Source organism: Festucalex cinctus, chromosome 17 (genome assembly GCF_051991245.1).
Source record: "Festucalex cinctus isolate MCC-2025b chromosome 17, RoL_Fcin_1.0, whole genome shotgun sequence".
NCBI classification, from domain to species: domain Eukaryota; kingdom Metazoa; phylum Chordata; class Actinopteri; order Syngnathiformes; family Syngnathidae; genus Festucalex; species Festucalex cinctus.
The window spans coordinates 3,875,944-3,897,344 of record NC_135427.1 but is presented as its reverse complement, the minus strand read 5'-3'; the positions used below and the strand labels follow the sequence as shown (position 1 = coordinate 3,897,344).

Below are 21,401 nucleotides of genomic sequence, written 5' to 3'. Positions count from 1 at the left end.
AACATAGATTCCTGTTTTATTTGAATGACTAAACTTTTACTTTTTTAATTTTGAATGTTTTGTTTTTTATTAGATTGATTTGTACAATTTGAGTTCAGTTACAATCACATGTTTAATGGAGAATAATGTAGGCTATTCAAACAAATGCATATAGGCTCAGCAGAGAACCATCAAGCAGCGATGTGATCATTTTCCAGCTTATTCTGTTCCTGGCGAAGCTTGTTCTGTTCCTGGCGAAGCTTGTTCTGCTCCTGGCGAAGTTTGTTCTGTTCCTGGCGAAGTTTGTTCTGTTCCTGGTGAAGCTTGTTCTGTTGCTGGTGAGGTTTGTTCTGTTGCTGGTGAAGCTTGTTCTGTTCCTGGTGAAACTTGTTCTGTTCCTGGTGACGCTTGTTCTGTTCCTGGTGACGCTTGTTCTGTTCCTGGTGACGCTTGTTCTGTTCCTGGTGAAACTTGTTCTGTTCCTGGTGACACTTGTTCTGTTCCTGGTGAAACTCGTTCTGTTCCTGGTGAAGCTTGATCTGTTCCCTGCAAAGCCACACAGATGTTAAAGGGATGACTGTCACAATTTACGAAAATTGTAATTAGTATAATAAATTTAATGTTGATAATGAATTGACCTGTGATGTTATGTTAGCATATAGTGTTAGCAACAGACGGCTTGACCCAGGCAAGCTAGCAAACCTCTTCCCGCTCTTGAAGAACAGGAGGTGAACTTGAATCGTGGTTCTCCTCCTCAGGTTTTGCCAACTGCTTGTCAACTGGCAGGACTTGGTCGGACTCGGGTTGCATAGACTCAGATTTAGAGGACTCGGCTAGAGAGGTCTTGGATTGAGCGCAGTCTGTTGGCATGGGCTCTTCTCGCTCAGACTCATCTGAGGAGTTCTCAACTTGCGTCGGTTCAACCTGGGATGCTTCAGCCTGCGTAGTCTCCTCCAGCATTGACTCCCCCTGCACAGACTCGGTCTTGGTAGACTCAACTTGTGGGGTTTTGACTTGAGAGGACTCAGACGTTGTGGACTCCACAGGTGCAACCTGGATCTGCGAGGATTCCACCAGCGCAGACTCTAAGGTCTCAACATGCTTGGATTTGATTTCATATTGAGAGGACTTGGCCTGCCCAGACTCAAGTGTGGCGGCGTTGGACTGAGCTAGGTCCACCATAGGAGATTCCACTTGCGGAGACTCCGGCTGAGAGATCTCAACTTGTGCAGATTCTACGTGGGAGGCCTTAGCCTGGGAGGTCTCAGTCTGCGCAGACTCCACCTGCAAAGACTCGGTCTTCGCAGAGTCCACCAATGTGGACTCCAACTGCACAGACTCAGATACGGAAGTGCTGGACTGAGCAGAGTCTGCTAGTGCAGACTCGGGATGAGAGGTCTCAACGTGTGCAGATTCCACATCAGTGGGCTCAGCTTGGGAGTTCTCGGACTTCACCAGTGGAGACCCCTGCACAGGATTTACCAGTATGGACTCCACCTGTCCAGACTGTGTATGGGAGGCCGGAACTTGTGTGAATTCAGCTTGGTCATCCTCGACATAAAAGGATTCGGCCGTCGCGGAGTCCTCTGGTGTGTTCGAGGATTTGGCCTGCGTTGACCCCAATTGTACAAGTTCCGCCTGGGAGCTCTCAACTCGTGTAGATTCCATGTCGAGGGCCTCAGCCTGAGAAGACTTGGCCTGGTAGGTCTGCATGGGTTCTTCTTGCTGAGACTTTGTCTGTGAGGGCTCAACCTGCTCAGATTCTGCCTGCGAGGACTTCACTCGGTTGGATTTCACCTCTGCAGATTCTTGTTGCTTAGACTCCATTTGTGAAGTCTCTGCATGGGAGGTCCCACTCGGTGTGGTTTCAACCTGAGAGGACTCCACCATTGCAGACTCAGCCCGGGAGGACTCGGCATGCTCGTCCTTCTGGTAAAAATGTGTCAGGAGAATTCTGTGAGTTAGACATCAGCCAAACAATCACTTGGCCTGACTCCCCTCATCTGGTTTGGTCATGCTTCTGGTTCTATTCCTAGCTGGACTCTCCACTCAACTGAGACTGTTCTGAAACAGATGTCAATCCGTTCACCTTCTCTGCGTGTTGGATTTCAGGGCTTGTTTGTCCTGATAGCGCCCATTGTTGGTCCACCTGGATGGATTTGGTGCCTTCCGCCTGGACGGGCTCAGCGGTTTCAGCTGAGCCGAACTCCTGTAGGTAATTTGTGATCATGTTAGTGCGACACGAACAAACAACCCTGTTTTGCAGCTCTCCTTTGCTTGAAACGTCATCAATGATGTCTCACCACCTTCTGATCCCAGGATTTCTGATCTTTGGGCTGGTTCTGCTGGATGGCGTCAGACCGTGGGGAGACAACTGAAGTTGTCTTCACCTGGTGGACACATGAACACGTGTCTCCGCAAGGTGGATCCACCCCAAAGAGCAAACCAGCTATAATATATTTCTTGCCGCATGCACATAGCTAACCTTTAGCCTGAGGTCCTAGGCCAACAGACCGCACACATTCCATGCACATGCAGCAACACCACCACCACAAAACGTTTTCTTCACCTCCTGCTCATTCTCCAGAGGTCCACTTTTGTGCCGGTTGGTAGACTGTTGGGTTTCTGGCTTCAAAGGGTCCCTCACATGCTGCTTAGCAGGTCCGAGAGTGGCTGCCACACGGTCGTCTGGTCCCGAAAGCTCAGTTTCAGGGAGCTGTTAAGGTGCCAAGTGTCAAATACCCTTCAGACATACAACAATCCATCTTTCTGATTCTCTGCCTTCACCTTGCCTGCTCTTCACCTGATATTCCTTCCAATTGTTGGCTGAACTTGCTGCCTTCTAACTGCTGACTGAGCTCTGGAATGCGACTACACAAAATGGCAAAGCGCAAACCAAAGCAAAACAAAAGTTTAGTACCGGTGCTTTTCCGGCTTTCTCCTTATCGGCGTCATTCTCTCTGGCTTTCGCCCGCTCCTTCTCCACAAGTGCCAACCGGGCCTGTTTCTGGAAGAATCAGGATTTCATATTTAGAAAGAATTCATCTGTACCTGAAAGCCAAATATCACTTTTTTTGTGAGTGGAAATTTAAAACAGACTAACGCTTCAATTGCAAGGAAAGTTGTACAACAGCACTACCTACTGGCAACACTATTTTTTTTGTACCTTTTCCTCATATTCAACGTTGGAGTTGTATTTGAACAGCCAGTGAGCCAAAAACTGGATGGGGTCCATGGGACGTTGCTCTACCACTTCAGCAAGCCCCTCTGCCAGACATGAACCCAGATGCGTCTTGACGTACTCGGAATCCATACTTTTGATTCTGTGCGGGCAGTAGAAGTGCACTTGTAATTCAAATGACGCTGACAAAAATGTCATTAAACATATACACAAACATTACAGCACAAGACTATTAAATACTTTTAATAACTAATAACTAGCTACGCTGTCATTGTGTCCAAGTGTTCATTTAAGTGTTAAAACAGAATGAAATTGACTCAAACCAGTTGCCAAGCGGGTCTGAACTTCCGGATGTGTTTGTTTTTGTTTCTATGGTAACAGTGTTACTTTCCTAATAGTCCGCTGTCTAGTAGTCAGCTGTTAAAAAAGTTCCGACTCATTATTAATTAATAAAATGATCGTAAATACTAGTATTTGACTATTAACGCTATTATTATGTTAGTTATATTGACAATGACTATAGTAAATAAAAGTTGTACTATTGAATGCTCTAATGATTTTTGTTTACGTTTTTGTGCTTTAATGTGATTTCTTTCATGTACCTTTTAAATGTTCTTAAAAAAAGTATTAAAGAACGTTTTTTTTTCATTTTCTTACGATTTTGAGTAAAAAAAAAAAGTTACATTGAGATAATTTAATGGTATAAAAGAAAACATTAGTCAATGGCGGTCAACGTGTGAGTAGTTTTTTTGTTTTTAATTACCGACATAGTTACGCTTCTTTGGGTTTATTATTATTATTATTATTATTATTATTATTATTATCATTATTATTATTACCGTAGCTAATTTATAATAATATTTTTTAAAAGGAACTTTTTTTTTTTTTTTGGTTCAACATACCTGTAGATTTCCAGACTTCCGGGTCAGGAAATTGGATGCAACATGGACGCCTCGAGGAAGATGTGAATGATGCTAACCTGCCATGGAGCGACTCCTCCAGTTTCACAGACTGCTGTGGTTGCGTCAGCGTCAGCAACAGCTGCCCCACAGAGACACACTGCTACTGCCGCCGGTCGGGGCAGTCAGGAACCACAACCACCTCCTCCTCGGTGCTTGTGACGACGAGGACAGGATTTATTCACCTTGTTCACTTGACTGGATTTTGTGGGCTCTCTTGCTTTACCGTGCCAGGTATTTTGACCTCTTACCTTTCCCGCTTGTTCTCTCTTTCTCACTTACATTAACTCACAGTGTAATTTTTCAAGCTACAAGTTGAAAGGTTTTAAAGTAGAGGTGAGATGTTTGTGTGGAGGTGCCTACCTCCATTTTGGGGGTATGATACTGACACTTTTTTTATTTTTTATTTATGAGTTCAAAAGTTGTCCTTTTTTCACTACTTCTAAAATGGGAAAGTTCGAGTTGTTTGAGGCCTCAGTTGCAGTTATTGGACTTGAATTAAAGTTATAGTTAGCGCACATTTGTTCTAATAATAAACATAGACCTGTAATTGAGCTCGGGGTCATATTTGGAATGGGGAGACTTGGGGAATCTCTGTAGTGGTTTTGCATATGTGTGCGTTTTCAGCTCCGCATCTTTGATGTCCATTGTGGACCTCACTGTATGGTGAACATGCGAATTTGGGATCAAATAGCAAAAGTTTACAAATTATAGACGCCCACTCCTAAAAATGTTTTATAGTGGTACCTTGACTATACACCAATGTAGGGAACCTAGCGGTTTTCCAAGTTTGTTAGGGAGAAATATGTAACTTGTTAGCATTTGTGAGCAAAGCCTGCGTTTTCAATCTTCCGCAAATCCTGACCCGAAATGAAGTCAGAACACTGCCCAGCACCTGTCTGATGAACCTCTCCTGGAATCTTCCATCATGCTCAATTAAACTGGTTGGGAAACTGAAGCTGCTCCTCCGCTATTATGCTACCTAAAGCCCCTTTCACACTGCACTTAGCAAATCCTGACCCTGCTGAAGCCTGAAGATGTTTTTGTCCTCCCCCACCCAAAGTGTGTTTGCGTCCTCTTCTCTCACATGTTGGTGCACTCTTGGACGGCAAGGGTGTGGGTTTTGGGTTTCTTTCACTCAGCGCGACCATGTGACCGCGCGCTTGGCCGCGGCCGCCGTGTTTTCCCGGGGAATCGAAAAGGTGAAGTGAGGTTAAAGTAAACTTGCAGTGCTTGTCTTTGATCAAATTTGGTTTATTCAGGGCGAGATTGGTCATACACATTTGATTTGATGTAGTTCCCCCCCTCCCCTCTTGCCTGGATAGGATATTCTTCTTCCCACATGTAATCTACTCGGATTACTAAACCATTAGAGCAAAGGCCAAATGGGTCAGAGACAGCGCGAGTCTGTTTGAAAAGTTGCATATCAACAAAATACACAACTGTATACCTTTTTTTTTTTTTTTTTTTTTTTTTTTTTTTTTTAATGAATACCTGAAGTCGTGACGCTATGCCAAGAATCCCGGTTTGGCACCCAAGTCGGTTAAGGGAACAAAACAGCACCAGTGTGATCCCCCATTGATATTCATGTTGGCGTGATGCCACTGTGAAACAGTTAACAAGTGCGATGTACTGTACCGCCAAAAGCATGTCGCTAGCTGTGACATCAGCTTGCCAGAGGCTGAGCGGTACTGAGTTTGTTTACAGAGTAGACAATGTGGCGAGACCACGAGGCCAATTAGCATCCCATTCAAGTACTTTTTCATTAACCTTTGATTTTATTGCAGGAATGCAGACACAGCTGCGAGATGTGTGCTTCTGTCAAAGTCTATTAATCCCACATGTATGTCCGCGGGGCCCCAGGAGCGCACGAGCCGGCTTAGCTCTGGTCTTTACAGCTCGCCGGGGTATGCGATGCCACGGCCGTGCTCGCAGCTGCCCTCTCAGCAACAGTAGCACGATGCGTGCAGATTATTTCCAGAGACATCAGACCCACAGGGCCCAAGTGGCCCATCATGATGATAGTCCTGTTGTCGGTGTAAAGCTCGGAATTAGTCAGGCGATGGGGGGTTAAAAAGGTCCGTGGCTCCCTATAGGGTTTGAAATACTAGGGTTAATTGGCGGGTGACAGGGCGTTGACGAAGCAGAAATGAGTGATTTGACCCCGTGAGAACTCAGTAGGAAAGGGAGCGTAGCGCTGTCCGGGACCACTTGAACGCATTTGTGGACCACATATTTGTGCGCTAGCATGTTCTCTTCAAGGAGGAGAAATTTAGAGAATAAGAGTAATTTAATGACACCTTCCAAGTTCCGACAAATCAAATTAGACAAAGTGCCATTTCTCCAGAAATTGCGTGGGAATGCTGAAAAGCTGAATGCTAAGATTTGAATGCATGTGCTTAAATCATTTCAGTGAAATTATAATCAATTTCCTGATATGATAGTCAGTTGGGATTGAACCATCAAATTTAGTAAATGGTCCAAACGGGAATTGAACCCAGGTACTCTGTGGTGGTAGGCACTTGCTTTAACCATTGGGGTAACTTGACTTGTCCGAAATCATAGCTAATGGTGGATTTATTTGATGAAAACTAGCATGCATCTAATCATTTCAATAAAATTATAATCAATTTCCTGATCTGATAGTCAGTCGCTACATGTACATGTATATCACTTAGCATAATGGCCATGGATATATTGATAATGTACAATCGGAGGTGGGATTCAAACCCGCAACCGCCTGGTTACTGGATAATGCATTTACCAACTGCGCCACTGAGCAGTATCAGACAGCTGGTAATAATGTACGGAAGTGGGCGTGGAAAGTGGGACTTTAGAAAAAGTTCAATTTCTGTCCCATTGCAAATGAATGGGGAAAAGTTGATATTTATTGATAAATTGTGCGAATACTGTAAGTAAGTGTGAAATCAGACGAGAGATACCTCGAGAGGCGTGAATTTTTGAAGCAAGTTGAAATTTCTACTGTGTAAATCGGATGTATAAAGTGGGAGTTATTGCACGGCAAAAAAAGTGAGAAGAATAAGTGCCTGAAATAATAAAACACGTGGGAATGCTGTTCAGCATTCCCACAATAAAGGACATGGAGAAACGGGAGGAAACTTTTGGTTGAGAAAAATACGGCGAGGCAACGGAGGTCAACATTTCTGGTGAACGATCAGGTATCTTGTAGCCACGTGGCTGGGGAGCTCGCAAAGTGCACTCGAGGGTGCGAAGGCGGAAGCTCAGTTGTGTTCGGCCCCCCAACCCACCCCACCCACGCCCGGCAGAGCGGGTCGGCGATCCGAGCTGTTTATCGGGGAGGGGATGTTGAAGGCGGGCCGGGAAGGAATGAGCGCAGTCATTCGGCTCCTGTAACACGATGCTGCGTCTTGACAGCCTCTAGCAGCTGGGGAGCCATCGAATCCTGTTCACATGTGGGAATGCATCATCTGCTGTGTTATCACTCTATCTCTACGTATGTGTGTGGGCTAGGTACCAACCATTCTTGCATGAATTTGGGCTGGGCGATTTAATGGATTTTATCGGTTAATTTGGTTTCTCAGGATTTCGCTGACTTTTTTTCTTTTCTCTTTGTTGCAGTTCACAGAGGTAGCTTAGAAAAACACAGTCAGTGTTGCCAAATTAGCGACTTTTTCATTACAGTTAGCAACTTTTCTCTCGAGTGACAATTTTTCCAAAAAGCAATTAGCAACTTAGCTCCCACCAAGAAACAAATATCTTCATATGGCATAGTGTTGCACTACAAGTCTTAAATTGGACTCACAAGTTGGTGCCAAAGCCCCAACTAATAGAAAAGTAGTTCTTTAGTGCCCATCTTGTGACATCTACAGGCAATTACAAACATTTTTGCGTTTATATTTTTCCCCACAATTCGCATGGCTTTGTCCCTATTACGGATTGCTGTATAGTTCTCAAATAAAATTTTCTATACAATATGTCCTATGCTCTGCGATTGGCTGGCAACCAATTCAGGGTGTACTCCGCCTACTGCCAAAGCCAACTGAGATAGGCTCTAGCACCCCCCGCTACCCTTGTGAGGAATAAGCGGTCAAGAAAATGGATGGATGGATGTCCTATGCTTCTCCAGTAGTCTAAACTGGGTATAATATGAATTAACTCTTTGACTGCCAAAAACGTTTAATAACGATTAGTAAAATCACGATGTATGCTGCCATAAACGTGAAATGACGTCATCTACGTTTTTTTTTTCTTCTTCTTCTTCTTTTCTTAAATGGACGGAGCAACGTCTAAGTGCAGTGCTGCCTGGTCAATGGGTTGTGGAATAAAAAACACCACCTAATTATGGCCAGCAGATGGCAGCATTGTGTCTCTTTTCAATGGGCTGTTGGTGTATGGAATTACAATGAAATGCGAAGGAATCTGATGAATGCTCGTAATCAGCGAAATGGCACTGTTTTTTTTTTCCTAACGTGTGGCAGTAAAAGAGTTAAGCAGCAAATCCCACCTGTTTTTAATCCATCTCAGGCGGCGGCCATTTTGTCATTTGCTGTCGACTGAAAATGACATCACAGTTGCTCATAAGGACACAATCAGGGCTCACCTGTTTTCTGAGTTTGGTCATGTGACATTTGCAAGCTCAGCCGTGATTGGTTGTTGCCTGAGCACTGCACAACTGTGACGTCATTTTCAGTCGACAGCAAGTGGCAAAATGGCCGCCACCTGAGAACCATAATATCAAAATCTGATGCTTATGTGTATCACACCAAATGGCGATGCAATACATTCCGAGATTTCACATTTTGCCCGACCCCTACGGCACCCGCCATGTTCAACTGATCTCCCCGCCTTGCAGCTCCTCCTAGGGTGACCCCGGTGCGGCGGTAGCTCTTCGCAATGCCAAGATGGCGCCCCTGCTCCCTCTCCCAGGCGCCGACGCGTTCCGCCACTTCACCCGGGAATCGCTGGCGGAGATCGAGAGGCTTCAAGCGGAAAAGCGAAACAAGGCAGCCGGAGTAGACGGACATGACGAGGCCGAGGTGGTGGAGGAGGAGGAGGCGGCGGCGGCCCCCAACGCCAACCTGGAAGCGGGCAAGAATCTGCCGTGGATTTACGGAGACCCTCCGGCGGAGATGATCAACACGCCGTTGGAGGATTTGGACCCCTTCTACAAGGCTCAGAAGGTCTGTTGCGGTTTAGAGGAAACATGAAAAATTAATATTGAATAGTTGTATACAAATAGTTGGGCCTCTGGATCTGCACTTTTTGGCATCAGTGTGTTTGTGTGGCACAACATGGCTCAGGTCATGTTGACTTGAAGGTTGTGGGTTCAATCCTAAGCCCCTCCGATCATGTCGCATGTGTCCAAATGTCCTTGAGTAAGTTACCGAACCCCCAGTTGATCCTGATGATGTGTCATCAGTCGATGATTGAGGGTAGTGTTGAAGCGCTGAGACTGCTGCCTGCTACAAGAACCCAGAAAAGAATAAATATGCTTCTTAGATTATCGTAGAATATAATAAACCAAATTTAAAGCTTGCTCACCAAGCTAATGTTGACGTTGTGTGACAATAAAGATTCGCATTGTATACAGAAACATTTTCATGAAGGGGAATAACATGTTATACGTGACCTCACTAGTCTCAACATGATATTCTGAATAATATTACATTTGTGGAATAAGAGTTATGAAGCAAAATCCAGTCATTTTTATCCATCTAGGAGGCGGTCATTTTGCCACTTGCTGTCAACTTAAGATGACCTCAATATTGCTCAAGTCTCAGGTAACAACCAATCACAGCTCAGCTTCAGAAAATGTGAGCTGTGATTGGTCGTTGCCTGAGCAACTGTGATGTAATCTTCAGTCGACAGCAAGTGGCAAAATGGCAAAATCCCTGAGATGGATAAAAACGGCTGGATTTTACTGCTTAACTCATATTCTGCTAACACAATATGTAACCAGAATACCATATTTAGACCAGTGGGGCTGCATAAAACATATTATTGTCAAAAAAATCTTTTGGGTTTATTTCCCTTTTAACAATTGTAACGTTTATGCTTTCCAGACATTCATCGTGCTTAGCAAAGGCAACACGATTTACAGGTTCAACGCAGAGCCGGCGTGCTACCTCCTGAGCCCCTTCAGCGGCGTGAGAAGAGGAGCCATCAAAATCCTCATACATTCATATCCTTAACCGTCAACTTATTTCAACCCACTCCACAATGTCAAGCTATTTTTCTTAACGTGTCGCCTTAAATTATTCAGCATGTTCATCATGATCACCATTCTATCCAATTGCGTGTTCATGACCATGAGCAACCCGCCAGCGTGGAGTAAAAACGTCGAGTGAGTCTGCGATCGTATGCGGGAATGTTCCGTTTGATGCCAAGCGTTTCCGTTTTTATCCGCAGGTACGCTTTTACCGGGATTTACACCTTCGAGGCCACCGTGAAAGTGTTGTCCAGAGGCTTCTGTATCGGCTCGTTTACATTCCTTCGAGACCCGTGGAACTGGCTAGATTTCATGGTGATCAGTATGGCGTAAGCTATACAAGCATCCGATCGAAGTCGCACAGCAAGGCTGGAAGCCAAAGCTTAGAACTCAGAAGCACAAGATTCTTTTCTTTGATATCTCTCGCAGGTACATCACTGAGTTTGTCGACCTTGGCAACGTGTCCGCCCTCAGGACCTTCCGTGTGCTTCGAGCCCTTAAAACAATTACCGTGATTCCTGGTACGCTGCTTTTTCAATTCCATTTACTATCAGATTTTTCGTTCAACTAACGTGTTCATTTACCCGGCAGGCCTGAAAACCATCGTGGGCGCGCTGATCCAGTCGGTGAAAAAAATGGGCAACGTGATGGTCCTGACGGTCTTCGCTCTGGCCGTGTTCGCCCTGGTCGGCTTGCAGCTGTTCATGGGCAACTTGCGGCACAAGTGCGTGCGCTGGCCCATCAACGGCAACGACACCGGCGAGTGGTTCAACGTCACCGAGCCGGTGGCGCTTTATAACCAAACCGTTGGTGTCAACGGTAGCGATTATTCCAACACTACCTTCAATTTCGCGGAGTACATCGAGAACTCGGGTATGTTGCATCCCAAACATCTACTGAAACTATTGAAATAATAGTTTCCTCCTCTGTATAATCTTTGAGTGTTTGGTGTTGTTTACGTGCAGAAAACTACTACTTTCTGGAAGGCAGCAAAGGTCCTCTTGTATGTGGGAACAGTTCTGATGCCGGGTACGACGTCAAGTTCATTTCTTCGCATTTCTCGCACTAAGCTGAGGTCTCCGCTCATTTCACCTCCATGACTTATCTCTAGAGTCTGCCCCGAAGGCTTCACCTGCATGAAGGCCGGCGGGAACCCAGATTACGGCTACACCAGCTTTGACTCGTTCGGCTGGGCCTTCCTGGCGCTCTTCCGGCTCATGACCCAGGACTATTGGGAAAACCTCTTCCAGATGGTTGGAATTCCGCAAGCGTTTCCTCTCCTTCTCACCGGACGCGGAGAACGCCTCCTTATTTGTCGTAGCTTCTCGTTTGTTCCAAACGCAGATCCTGCGGGCGGCCGGCAAAACGTACATGCTCTTTTTCGTGGTGGTGATCTTTCTGGGCTCCTTCTACCTCATCAATCTCATCCTGGCGGTGGTGGCCATGGCGTACGATGAGCAGAACCAGGCCACGCTGCGCGAGGCCAAGGAAAAGGAGGAGGAGTTCCAGCGCATCCTCGAGCAGCTCAAGAGTCAAGAGCAGGTGTGCGCTTAGCATAGTTTACTTTAGCTTTAGCCATTGATGTAATGGGAGAGCTTTAATATTACAGTAACATTAGCATAGCTATTCTTGTGCATTACCTTTTGTAGCATTAGCCTGGCTATTCCGAAGTGTTAGCTTTTGTAGCATTATCCTATCCATCCCTGAGTTTGTAGCTTTTATAGCGTTCTTCTATCTAGTTATGTGGACTGTGTTTATTTGTAGCATTTGGAGCTTGAGTGTTTCCTTTTGTAATATTAATGTGACTATTTGTGTACTAAAATGTTCCCCATTACATTACCCTTACTAACTGTTAGTCTTTGTAGCATTAGCCTTGCTATTCTGAGTAGTAGCCGACTAGCCGTTATAGCGATAGCCTTGCTATTCCTGACTATTAGCTTTTGGAGCATTAACCTCTATATTTGTAGCATATATTGCTATTTGTTGAATTAGCTTTTTGAGTACCGTAATAACGTTAATAGATTGCCTAATCTTATGTATTGCCTTTTATAGTATTAGCTTGACTGTTCCTGTTTATTGTATTGACATGTTTGTTTTAACCCGACTTAGACTGTTTGTTGTCTAGGTGTTCGGTGGGCTTCTTCTTCGACACCGAAGTAACATTTTTCAAGTTTCTTGTGCCCGCCAGGCTCAGCGTTCTGGAAGCGGAGAATCTTTAAACAGCAACAAGTCGCCAAGTCACCACTCAGCTTCTGAGCTGAACCTGGACCGTGACGAAGCTGTCAAGGACTGTAACGGCAAGATGGTCCCGAGCCTCATGGTCCGTTCACCCACCATGGAAGTGGTCAGTGTCTGTTTTTTTTATTTTATTTTTATTTTTTGCTATAAGTCCAATGTGTTTCCAATTCAAATGTGACGCTCTATCTCAGGCGGTCTGTTTTACAGTCTGCCGCCGAGGAAGAGCTCCGGGAGAGGTCTCCAGGCATGCTTAATCCAGATGAGCTTAATCCGGACGAGCAGAGGCAGAGGTCCACTAGCGCCATGGAAGGTACCTCAACTTCTGCTCGGTTACGTTCCCATCCGCTAGGTGTTAAGCCCTTTGCGGGTGCGAGGAAATAAACGTGGCGTCAAGTTTGAAGAGAAATTGAGATGGCAGCGCGGGCATAATAATATTGTACTGAGCCAGGCTAATGGCTTCATTAGCACGCTTTAGTAAGGATCTCTGTCAACATTCACACCTTGCCAGGATGCGCTCATTCAATTTTGGAGAATTAAGTCACCGCACGGGACTTAAGTCTGGAGGCTTTCCCACTGTTGTTGTCACCTTGGTGAATACAGTCCACACCAAATTATAGAAACTAGCTTTTCTAGCATTAGCCTTGCAATTCTTGAGTATTTACTTTTGAAACATTAACCTAGCTTCTTCTATGTATAGTTTTGGCTTTTATAGCATTAGCCTGGCCATTCCTTTGATTACATTTTGTAGCATTTTAGGCTACCCTAACTTCAATTGAGCATTAGCTTTTTTAGCATTAGTATTTAACAGTACTTCTTCAAGTCCTTGAATAGCGTATTAGCCTCACTTTTTGTAGCATTTTCCTGGCAATTGCTGTGGATTTTGTAGCATTAAGTTCTGATAATTAATAACTAAATAGCATTGGCCTCGCTATTCCCGAATATTAGCATTTGTAAATTTACAGTAGAACTTCCTGTCTGCAGTATTAGTTGTTTTAGCTTTAGCCTGTCTATTCCTGCTTATTTATTCCTGTACAATAGCTATTAGCCGTTAGCTTTTGTTGCGTTGGACTAGGAGGTACTCTTGAATACTAACGTTTATAGCATTGGCCATTGGCCACTTGGTCATTTCTTTAGTATTAGCTTTTATAGCATTACTGTATAGCTATTTCTGTGTTCATTGGTGCTCATATCACTGCAATTCTACCAAATTCTCACCTATTTTTTTTTCTTCCTATATCGCCACAAGAAGCTTTTAGATTTAGAACAATTTGTCAAAGATGTCATCCATGTGTCCAGAGTTGGAGGACGCTCAGAGACCATGTCCGCCGGGCTGGTACAAGTTTGCCGACATTTTCCTGAAGTGGAACTGCTGCAAGCCGTGGATGGCCCTGAAAAAGTGGTTGTACGTCGTCGTGATGGACCCTTTCTTCGACCTGGCCATCACCATTTGCATCGTGCTCAACACGCTCTTCATGGCCATGGAGCACTACCCCATGACCCAAGAGTTTGATGAGATGCTCTCCGTGGGCAACCTGGTGAGGAGGTGACATTTTAGGACCCACTTGTGCTGCTGGGCCATTCCAAATTTGCAGAGGTTTATTCGTAATTGTGCGATGTTGACAAATCATGGCGGGCTATAGTCCACCTCTTCCAGATGACGCACCCGAGCACTTTCACAAGCCAAACATACCAGACTTGCTAATGCTAATCCTTTCTGCACTTTTTATTAGGTTTTCACTGGAATCTTCACAACGGAGATGGTCTTAAAGCTCATCGCCATGGACCCTTACTACTACTTCCAAGTGGGCTGGAACATTTTCGACAGCATCATCGTCACGCTCAGCCTTGCGGAGTTGGGCCTGGCAAACGTCCAGGGGCTCTCGGTCCTGCGCTCCTTCCGTCTGGTGAGCGGCACCCGCTCACTCACCTCCTACGGTAGCACGTTATGCATTCCTCATCGTTTGTCTTCCCGGTTGTGATGCGGCGATAGCTTCGCGTCTTCAAACTGGCCAAGTCGTGGCCCACGCTCAACATGCTGATCAAGATCATCGGGAACTCGGTGGGCGCCCTGGGCAACCTGACGCTGGTGCTGGCCATCATCGTCTTTATCTTCGCCGTGGTGGGCATGCAGCTCTTCGGCAAGAACTACAAGGATTGCGTGTGCAAGATCTCCGAGGATTGCGAGCTGCCGCGCTGGCACATGAACGACTTTTTTCACTCCTTCCTCATCGTCTTTCGCATCCTGTGCGGCGAATGGATCGAGACCATGTGGGACTGCATGGAGGTGTCCGAGGCGGGCATGTGCCTCATCGTCTTCATGTTGGTCATGGTCATTGGGAATCTGGTGGTGAGTCAAACTGTAACTTCAGGAACACTTCCTGCTTGTCTTATTTGTGTTTGTTTCCCCCTTCTGGTATTGCTTTGGAATTTCCACCTTAGACCAAACAAGATTTTTTGCAGTATTAACTTGCACTAGGGCTGTGCAATTAATCCAAATTCAATTTCAATTACTATGCTCCACAATTACAAAATCAGCATAATCATAAATGAAAGATATTAATACTAATTTTTCTGTTTAAATTTATACATTTGCAACTTTTTTAAAAATTTTAAAATAACTCATTTAATAAATAATTAGTGTTTAAAAGAATTGTATTTGCCTTCATATTTTTATTTGGTTTTTACATTTAAACGTTGTTTTGTACCAAAAAATAAATCGGACGATCATTTCTATACTCCAACTTCAAATTGTTGCCAACATAAATAAAAGTCCCAAAAGTAAACAGTCGTTTGAATAATCGTGATTTCAATTATTGCCAAAATAATCGTGATTATTATTTTTTCCAAAATTGAGCAACCCTAACTTGCACAGAGATAATAGATATTTCCAATTTGACAAATAATGGAAACTAAGTGCATCCTCTTGGAAAAATGGCCGCTACATGAGAATAGGCAATGTGAGAGTTGGATCGGGTGATCCGTTCGACAACATAACCCTTCGACAACACAACTTCGCACCAGCCAAGATGGCCCATTTTAAGTGTTGCTGCTGCAGTCAGATCGCGACGTCGGAATAAGTGATATTCTCTTCTGGCTTCCCGTAAAGAAAGACAGCCGTGCACTCATGCGCAGTATTTCAGTGTGCTCTCTCATGACCACTTCCTGGTAGGTTATTCATAGAAATAAAAAGGAAATGGCTCATCAGCAGGAGAGCTGAAAAGCACCGACCGCCAAGTGCCAAAATTCTCCAGATGATCAAGCCCCCTCAAATCGCCATCTCAGGGGGTCTTGGAGCTTGCGTGAGCTCGCTATGTATGCAGATTAAAAAAAAAAAAAAATCAAAACTCGTACACTTCACATGCAAGACTTCTATTTAAATCCAACGACTTGAGACAGCAAATGCTGGTTTTGACCTTGAGTATGTGTTAAGATCCAGCTCAGGTCGGCGCGCTGCCAGCACGCCAACAAACAGCTGCTGAGCATGTGTGAAAGCGAGTCATCGGAGACGACATATTCGACTGTAATTGATGAGCGTTCAGGGCCGAGCGCTGATCATATTGCTTAATCCAAGATTTTATACATGTTAGCATAAAGATAGCAAACGGGGTCTCGAATGTGTATTTTATTTTGCGATATTTTATAAACACAAACTTGGAGTTACACCAACATTTTGTTCTATCTGCACCATACAATGACAATAAAGTCTGTCTATTCTATAGAAGTTATGTTAACCTTGTGCTCAGGTGCTAAACCTCTTCCTGGCGCTGCTGCTCAGCTCGTTCAGCGGCGACAACCTGTCGACGGCGGACGACGATGGCGAGCTGAACAACCTCCAGATCGCCGTCGTGAGAATCACACGAGGCGTCGACTGGCTCAAAGCGGCCGTCGCCGAAATGCCTCGCAGAATCCTGGACAAAAAAACAAAGGCGGGCGACGACGCCAACACCGAAGCGGTGGAGATGAACGACTTGGACACCGGTGGGGATGTCAAAAAGGCAGACGGGATGGTAAACTGTCTGGCGCCGGGACAGACTTCTGCCGCTGTTTTGGATGGAGAGCTTGCTGTGAGTGTGCCCATCGCTCAGGGAGAGTCAGACTTTGAAAACCTGGACGATGACGACGACTACGACTCCAACGCGTCCACTTGTGGAGATAGCCTTCACGATAGTGTAAGAATGACATCATCACTAACTCTGAGGCAGTCTTGCTAAACTGTCATTAAAACAACAACCTTTTTTTTCTTTAGGAAAGCCTAGAAGACGAGCTCGGTCATATAAAAGAAGTCAAAGTGAGGACTTTAAAAAAAACAAAAAAACAAAAAAAAAACCTCATCTCTTTTGTTGTTTAAATTTAAGCAACGTGTCTCTGCTGTGCCCAAGCAGCTGATGGGCGTGGCAACCGAGGACGTCGACATATCGCTGTGCAGCACGGCCGACTATCAGCCACCCGAGCCTGAACCGGAGGAAGAGGAGGAGGAAGAGCCGGAACCGGTGGAGCCGGAAGCCTGCTTCACTGAAAGTATGGATACATAATACAGTAAAGCAGCAACAGATGGCCCGCGGGCCAGAACCGGCACTTCAGGGGGCCCAATCTGGCCCGTGAGGACACAATACAAACTGCAGTTTTTTCACTGCAATTGCAAAAGTTGTTGGAAATTTTGCCCAATTGGTGAGGACCACTTAAAATGACATTCAGAAATTTGTTTGTTAGTCAGGATATGATGCCAAAATTTTGCACTAATTTTTGTTAAAAAAAACCCTGAATTATCTGCAATAAGATAATAATAAATGGAAATATTTTCAGAATGTACCTGTAATTGTTTACAAAAAAAAAAAAGACCTGTTCTTACTAGGCTGCAGACATACTGCTTGATATCAAATTTTGGTGAAAGTGGCTCCTGAATTAAAATGAGTTTGACACACCTGCAGTAAATACTGGACACTGTTCCCACATCATTGCGGATTAATTTGTGTAACTTTTCTTCTTTTCTGTTATGTAATTCCCCACTACATCACAGAAATGTGTGGTTTATAGTTTTTTTTTTTAATGGTTTCAACAGATTTATTTTCATTAGCATAAATAAAACATAATAAAAACTACAGTCCTGAAAAAATACTGTTTAATTAAAATGAAGTAAAAAGTCAATATCTATAGAAAATAATTACCATTTAAAGAGTCTTGCAGGACAAATTTTAGCGTTTTGGGCTTTGTTTGCTAGTGGCTAGGGGTTGAACTGACTTGTTGACTGTAGAACGCCAACTTTAGAACTTTTTTTTTGTTTTTAAATTTACAATTTCACCTATTGTGGTCAATCTAGATTACAGTGATTCTCAAAATGTGGTAGTAGTACCACCAGTTTTATGCAGGCTCCCTCTAGTGGTATTTGAAAGAATCACTGGCGAAGTACAGATCAGTTGTATTTAGCTTTTCCATACAATATATGTATTTAAATCTTGTAGAATTCTTATTTTTTTTTTAAACCTTAAACTGAACCTGCGATAAACACCGCGTATCGAAGCAACATGGGCAATTTCTGATGTCTAACTCGAGCTCCTTGCCTCAGACTGTGTGCGACGCTGGCCTTGCCTCACCGTGGACGTCGACACCATCGGAGGCAAGCGATGGTGGAAGCTGCGCAGCACCTGCTTCGCTATCGTGGAGCACGATTGGTTTGAAACCTTCATCATCTTCATGATCTTGCTGAGCAGCGGCGCTCTCGTAAGTGCTCGGAATGCGTCCAAGGAGGACTTGTCGGGACAAACTCATGTCGTTTTATCCCTCGGCAGGCTTTTGAAGACATTTACCTTGAGCGGCGGCGAATCATCAAAATTATCCTGGAGTATGCCGATAAAGTTTTCACTTTCGTCTTTGTCATGGAGATGATCCTGAAATGGACGGCGTACGGCTTCAAGACCTACTTCACCAACGCCTGGTGCTGGCTGGACTTTTTCATTGTCGACGTAAGTTCTCCGAAGTTCCAACGAGAATTTCGCGGGTCACGAACCGTCTGCTGTCGCTTCAGATTTCGCTGATTAGTTTGGTGGCCAACTGGTTGGGTTTCTCCGAGCTGGGGGCCATCAAATCCCTCCGAACGCTGAGGGCGCTGAGGCCTCTACGCGCCCTTTCCAGATTTGAAGGCATGCGGGTAAGCGGTGCAAAGGCGGCCATGCTTAAGTTTGGCATGTTTAGTTGTCGGAGATGGTTGATGTGAGGATGTTTGATAGGGTCAAAGGTTCAACAGATCTGTCAGAATGATGCAGTGCACTTCAACTGTGCACTCTAAGAACAATTCGGATGAACCCAAATTGGGTCAAAAGTCCAACATTTGGGGCTAAATACATTAAAAAAAACAAAAAAAAAGTTGGGTCGGTTCATTTTTGACCCAATTCAATTGGGTTATTCAACTAATCCAAAAAGTTGGATCAAATGAATAACCCACAAAACAACCCAATTTTTGGGTTGATTTGTGGGTTATTAAAGTTTGGGTTAAATAACTCAAAAAGTTGGGTTGGTTCATTTTTGACCCAATTCAATTGGGCTATTCAACTAACCCAAAAAGCTTGGTCAAATGAATAACCCTCAAAACACCCCAAATGTTTGGTTGATTAGTGGGTTATTAATTTAATTTGACCCAACGATTGGGGTTGAATGTCTCAAAAAGTTGGGTTGGTTCATTTTTGACCCAATTCAATTGGATTATTCAATTAACCCAAAAAGTTGGGTCAAAAGAATAAACCACAAAACAACCCAAGAATTGGGTTGATTTATAGGTTATTAATTTAATTTACCCAACGATTAGGGTTAAAATGCCTCAAAAAGTTAGGTTGGTTCATTTTTGACCCAGTTCAATTGGGTTATTCAACTAACCCAAAAAGTTGGGTCAAATGGATAACCCACAAAACAAAAATTCATATGTGGATTTATTTAATTTGACCCAACATTAGGGGCTAAACATAGAAATTTGGGTCAAATGATTAACCCACAAAATAACACAGTTTTTGGGTTGTTTTGTACGTTATTAATTTAATTTGACCCAAATTTTTGGGTTAAAAAATGTTAGCATGTGTGTCTCTACTGAGCTACTGCACGTCTAATGGCTGTTTTGACACATGTGACGTTTCTCCTAGCTTGCATGCTTTACGCCGTGCGGAGGTGCAGCCCGGTAAGTGTTACCAAATCAATCAACTTGTGCAGCCTTCACATCAGATTCATATGGCCTCGCTTTTGCCCTCCCCCAGGTGGTTGTGAACGCGCTGGTCGGCGCCATCCCGTCCATCTTCAACGTGCTGTTAGTGTGCCTCATCTTCTGGCTCATCTTCAGCATCATGGGCGTCACCATGTTCGCCGGCAAGTTCTACCGCTGCATCAACACCACCTCGGAGGAGCTCTTCGCCGTCGCCACAGTCAACAACCGCAGCGAGTGCCTGGCCCTGCAGGAGGCCACGGGCGAGGCCCGCTGGGTCAACATCAAGGTCAACTACGACAACGTGGCGCAAGGTTACCTGTCGCTGCTGCAAGTGGTAAGTGGAGCTCGTTCTGGAAGGTTCTGTGTTTACAAAAAATACTAATACATTCTGATACCTTTGCAGGCAACTTTTAAAGGCTGGATGGACATCATGTATGCTGCTGTTGACTCTCGAGAGGTAAGTACAGTTAACCTTCTCTATTCAGCGGGGTTCGGGACAAAAATGCACCAAAATGTGCTAATTCTTGTTCTTCAGGTGGAGGAGCAGCCGTCGTACGAGATCAACCTGTACATGTACATCTACTTTGTCATCTTCATCATCTTCGGCTCCTTCTTCACGCTCAACCTCTTCATCGGTGTCATCATTGACAACTTCAACCAGCAAAAGAAAAAGATGAGTGTTCAACGCATGACCTTCAATCGCATTTTTGCCTTGAAATGTGGCATTAATAATAATAATAATTAAATTTGCTGCTGCACTTTGGAGATAAAGACATTTTCATGACGGAGGAGCAGAAGAAATACTACGAAGCCATGAAGAAACTCGGTTCCAAGAAGCCGCAGAAGCCAATTCCACGTCCTACCGTATGTTCTCTTTTTATTATTTGTCAGAAATGTGACTTTAAATGTGATACTGTATATAGGGCAAATGGCTTTAGTTCAGTGGTTCTTAACCTGGGTCCAATCGATTTTACAATTTTGGGTACATTTTAACTTGATGGATTTTTGGGGGATTTCTTCTTTTGTTTTTGGACATTTTATGGTTACTTTTTGAACAATTTCTTTCCTGCCTTTTTTTTTTTTTCATCAGTTTTCTGACTTTTTGGAAATTCCAAAGGCGTTTTATGGTCATTTTCTGACTTTTCTAATTCCTTTTTTTTTTTTTTTTTTTTTTTTTACTTTTTGAAAATTTTATTTTCTACCATTTTTATTTAATTCTCTGACATTTTTAGCAATTTCATGCATATTTTATGGAAATTTTCTGCTTTTCCTTTTTGGACATTTTATGGTCACTTTTCGGACATTTTTAGGTAATTTTTAAAAGTTTTTTGTCTACCTTTCATCTCTCTTTTTGACAACTTAGAAATTTGTACGCTGAAATTTTTTGGCATATTTTATTATCTGAATACGATCTAAATCATTAATTCATTTAGAAGAATATTTTATTTATTTGTCGATATAAATATATGTAAAAAAAAAAATAAAAAATTAATCTCTACATTTGTACAACCCTGTCCTAACTGCTTGATTTCATGCAAATCATGTTTTGTCTTTCAATAATGAAATGTTTAGTAGATACACATTGGAAACTTGTAGGGTTCAGTACCTCCAACCAGGTTAAGAACCACTGCTATATAGCATCTAATTTAAACTGACGCTTTAAAAAGA

The 21,401-nt window shown here is 43.8% G+C and overlaps 2 protein-coding genes across 8 annotated transcripts in view; one reads left to right on the top strand and one right to left on the bottom strand.

The window, feature by feature from the left end:
• scn4aa (sodium channel, voltage-gated, type IV, alpha, a) overlaps nt 1–21,401 on the top strand; it is a 35,455-nt gene that overhangs the window by 10,000 nt on the left and 4,054 nt on the right. Inside the window, 24 exon segments of the mRNA XM_077502606.1 lie at nt 4,069–4,353; nt 8,954–9,281; nt 10,164–10,444; nt 10,510–10,638; nt 10,739–10,830; nt 10,901–11,182; nt 11,275–11,338; nt 11,421–11,562; nt 11,654–11,851; nt 12,498–12,653; nt 12,755–12,857; nt 13,844–14,082; nt 14,278–14,451; nt 14,538–14,894; nt 16,291–16,716; nt 16,794–16,835; nt 16,930–17,065; nt 18,111–18,265; nt 18,334–18,507; nt 18,570–18,692; nt 19,786–20,067; nt 20,137–20,190; nt 20,269–20,406; nt 20,493–20,597. Coding sequence (XP_077358732.1) covers nt 9,003–9,281; nt 10,164–10,444; nt 10,510–10,638; nt 10,739–10,830; nt 10,901–11,182; nt 11,275–11,338; nt 11,421–11,562; nt 11,654–11,851; nt 12,498–12,653; nt 12,755–12,857; nt 13,844–14,082; nt 14,278–14,451; nt 14,538–14,894; nt 16,291–16,716; nt 16,794–16,835; nt 16,930–17,065; nt 18,111–18,265; nt 18,334–18,507; nt 18,570–18,692; nt 19,786–20,067; nt 20,137–20,190; nt 20,269–20,406; nt 20,493–20,597 — 4,131 coding nt within the window. The 5' untranslated portion in view covers nt 4,069–4,353; nt 8,954–9,002.
• On the bottom strand, nt 94–4,346 carry LOC144004910 (uncharacterized). Of its 7 annotated transcripts, none has more exons than XM_077502597.1 (8): nt 4,063–4,346; nt 3,146–3,302; nt 2,900–2,986; nt 2,549–2,695; nt 2,283–2,369; nt 2,069–2,188; nt 682–1,908; nt 94–525 (listed from the first exon to the last, which is right to left on the bottom strand). In XM_077502597.1, exons 2-8 carry the CDS (start codon nt 3,290–3,292, stop codon nt 199–201), a joined length of 2,142 nt encoding a protein of 713 aa, XP_077358723.1. In that variant the 5' UTR covers nt 3,293–3,302; nt 4,063–4,346; the 3' UTR covers nt 94–198. The 7 variants fall into 7 exon arrangements, 6 of the variants coding, with proteins under 6 accessions (XP_077358723.1, XP_077358722.1, XP_077358718.1 ...); XM_077502596.1 differs by lacking the exon at nt 4,063–4,346 and adding an exon at nt 3,484–3,582; XM_077502592.1 differs by lacking the exon at nt 4,063–4,346 and having other exon boundaries at nt 3,146–3,477.

Coding starts and splice junctions, on each gene's coding strand:
- LOC144004910 (XM_077502592.1), bottom strand. CDS start 3,358: ATGACATTTTTGTCAGCGTCATTTGAATTACAAGTGCACTTCTACTGC. Junction 1,909..2,068: donor AAATCCAACACGCAGAGAAG/GTGAACGGATTG, acceptor CATTTTTACCAG/AAGGACGAGCATGCCGAGTC. Junction 526..681: donor TTCTTCAAGAGCGGGAAGAG/GTTTGCTAGCTT, acceptor GTGGCTTTGCAG/GGAACAGATCAAGCTTCACC.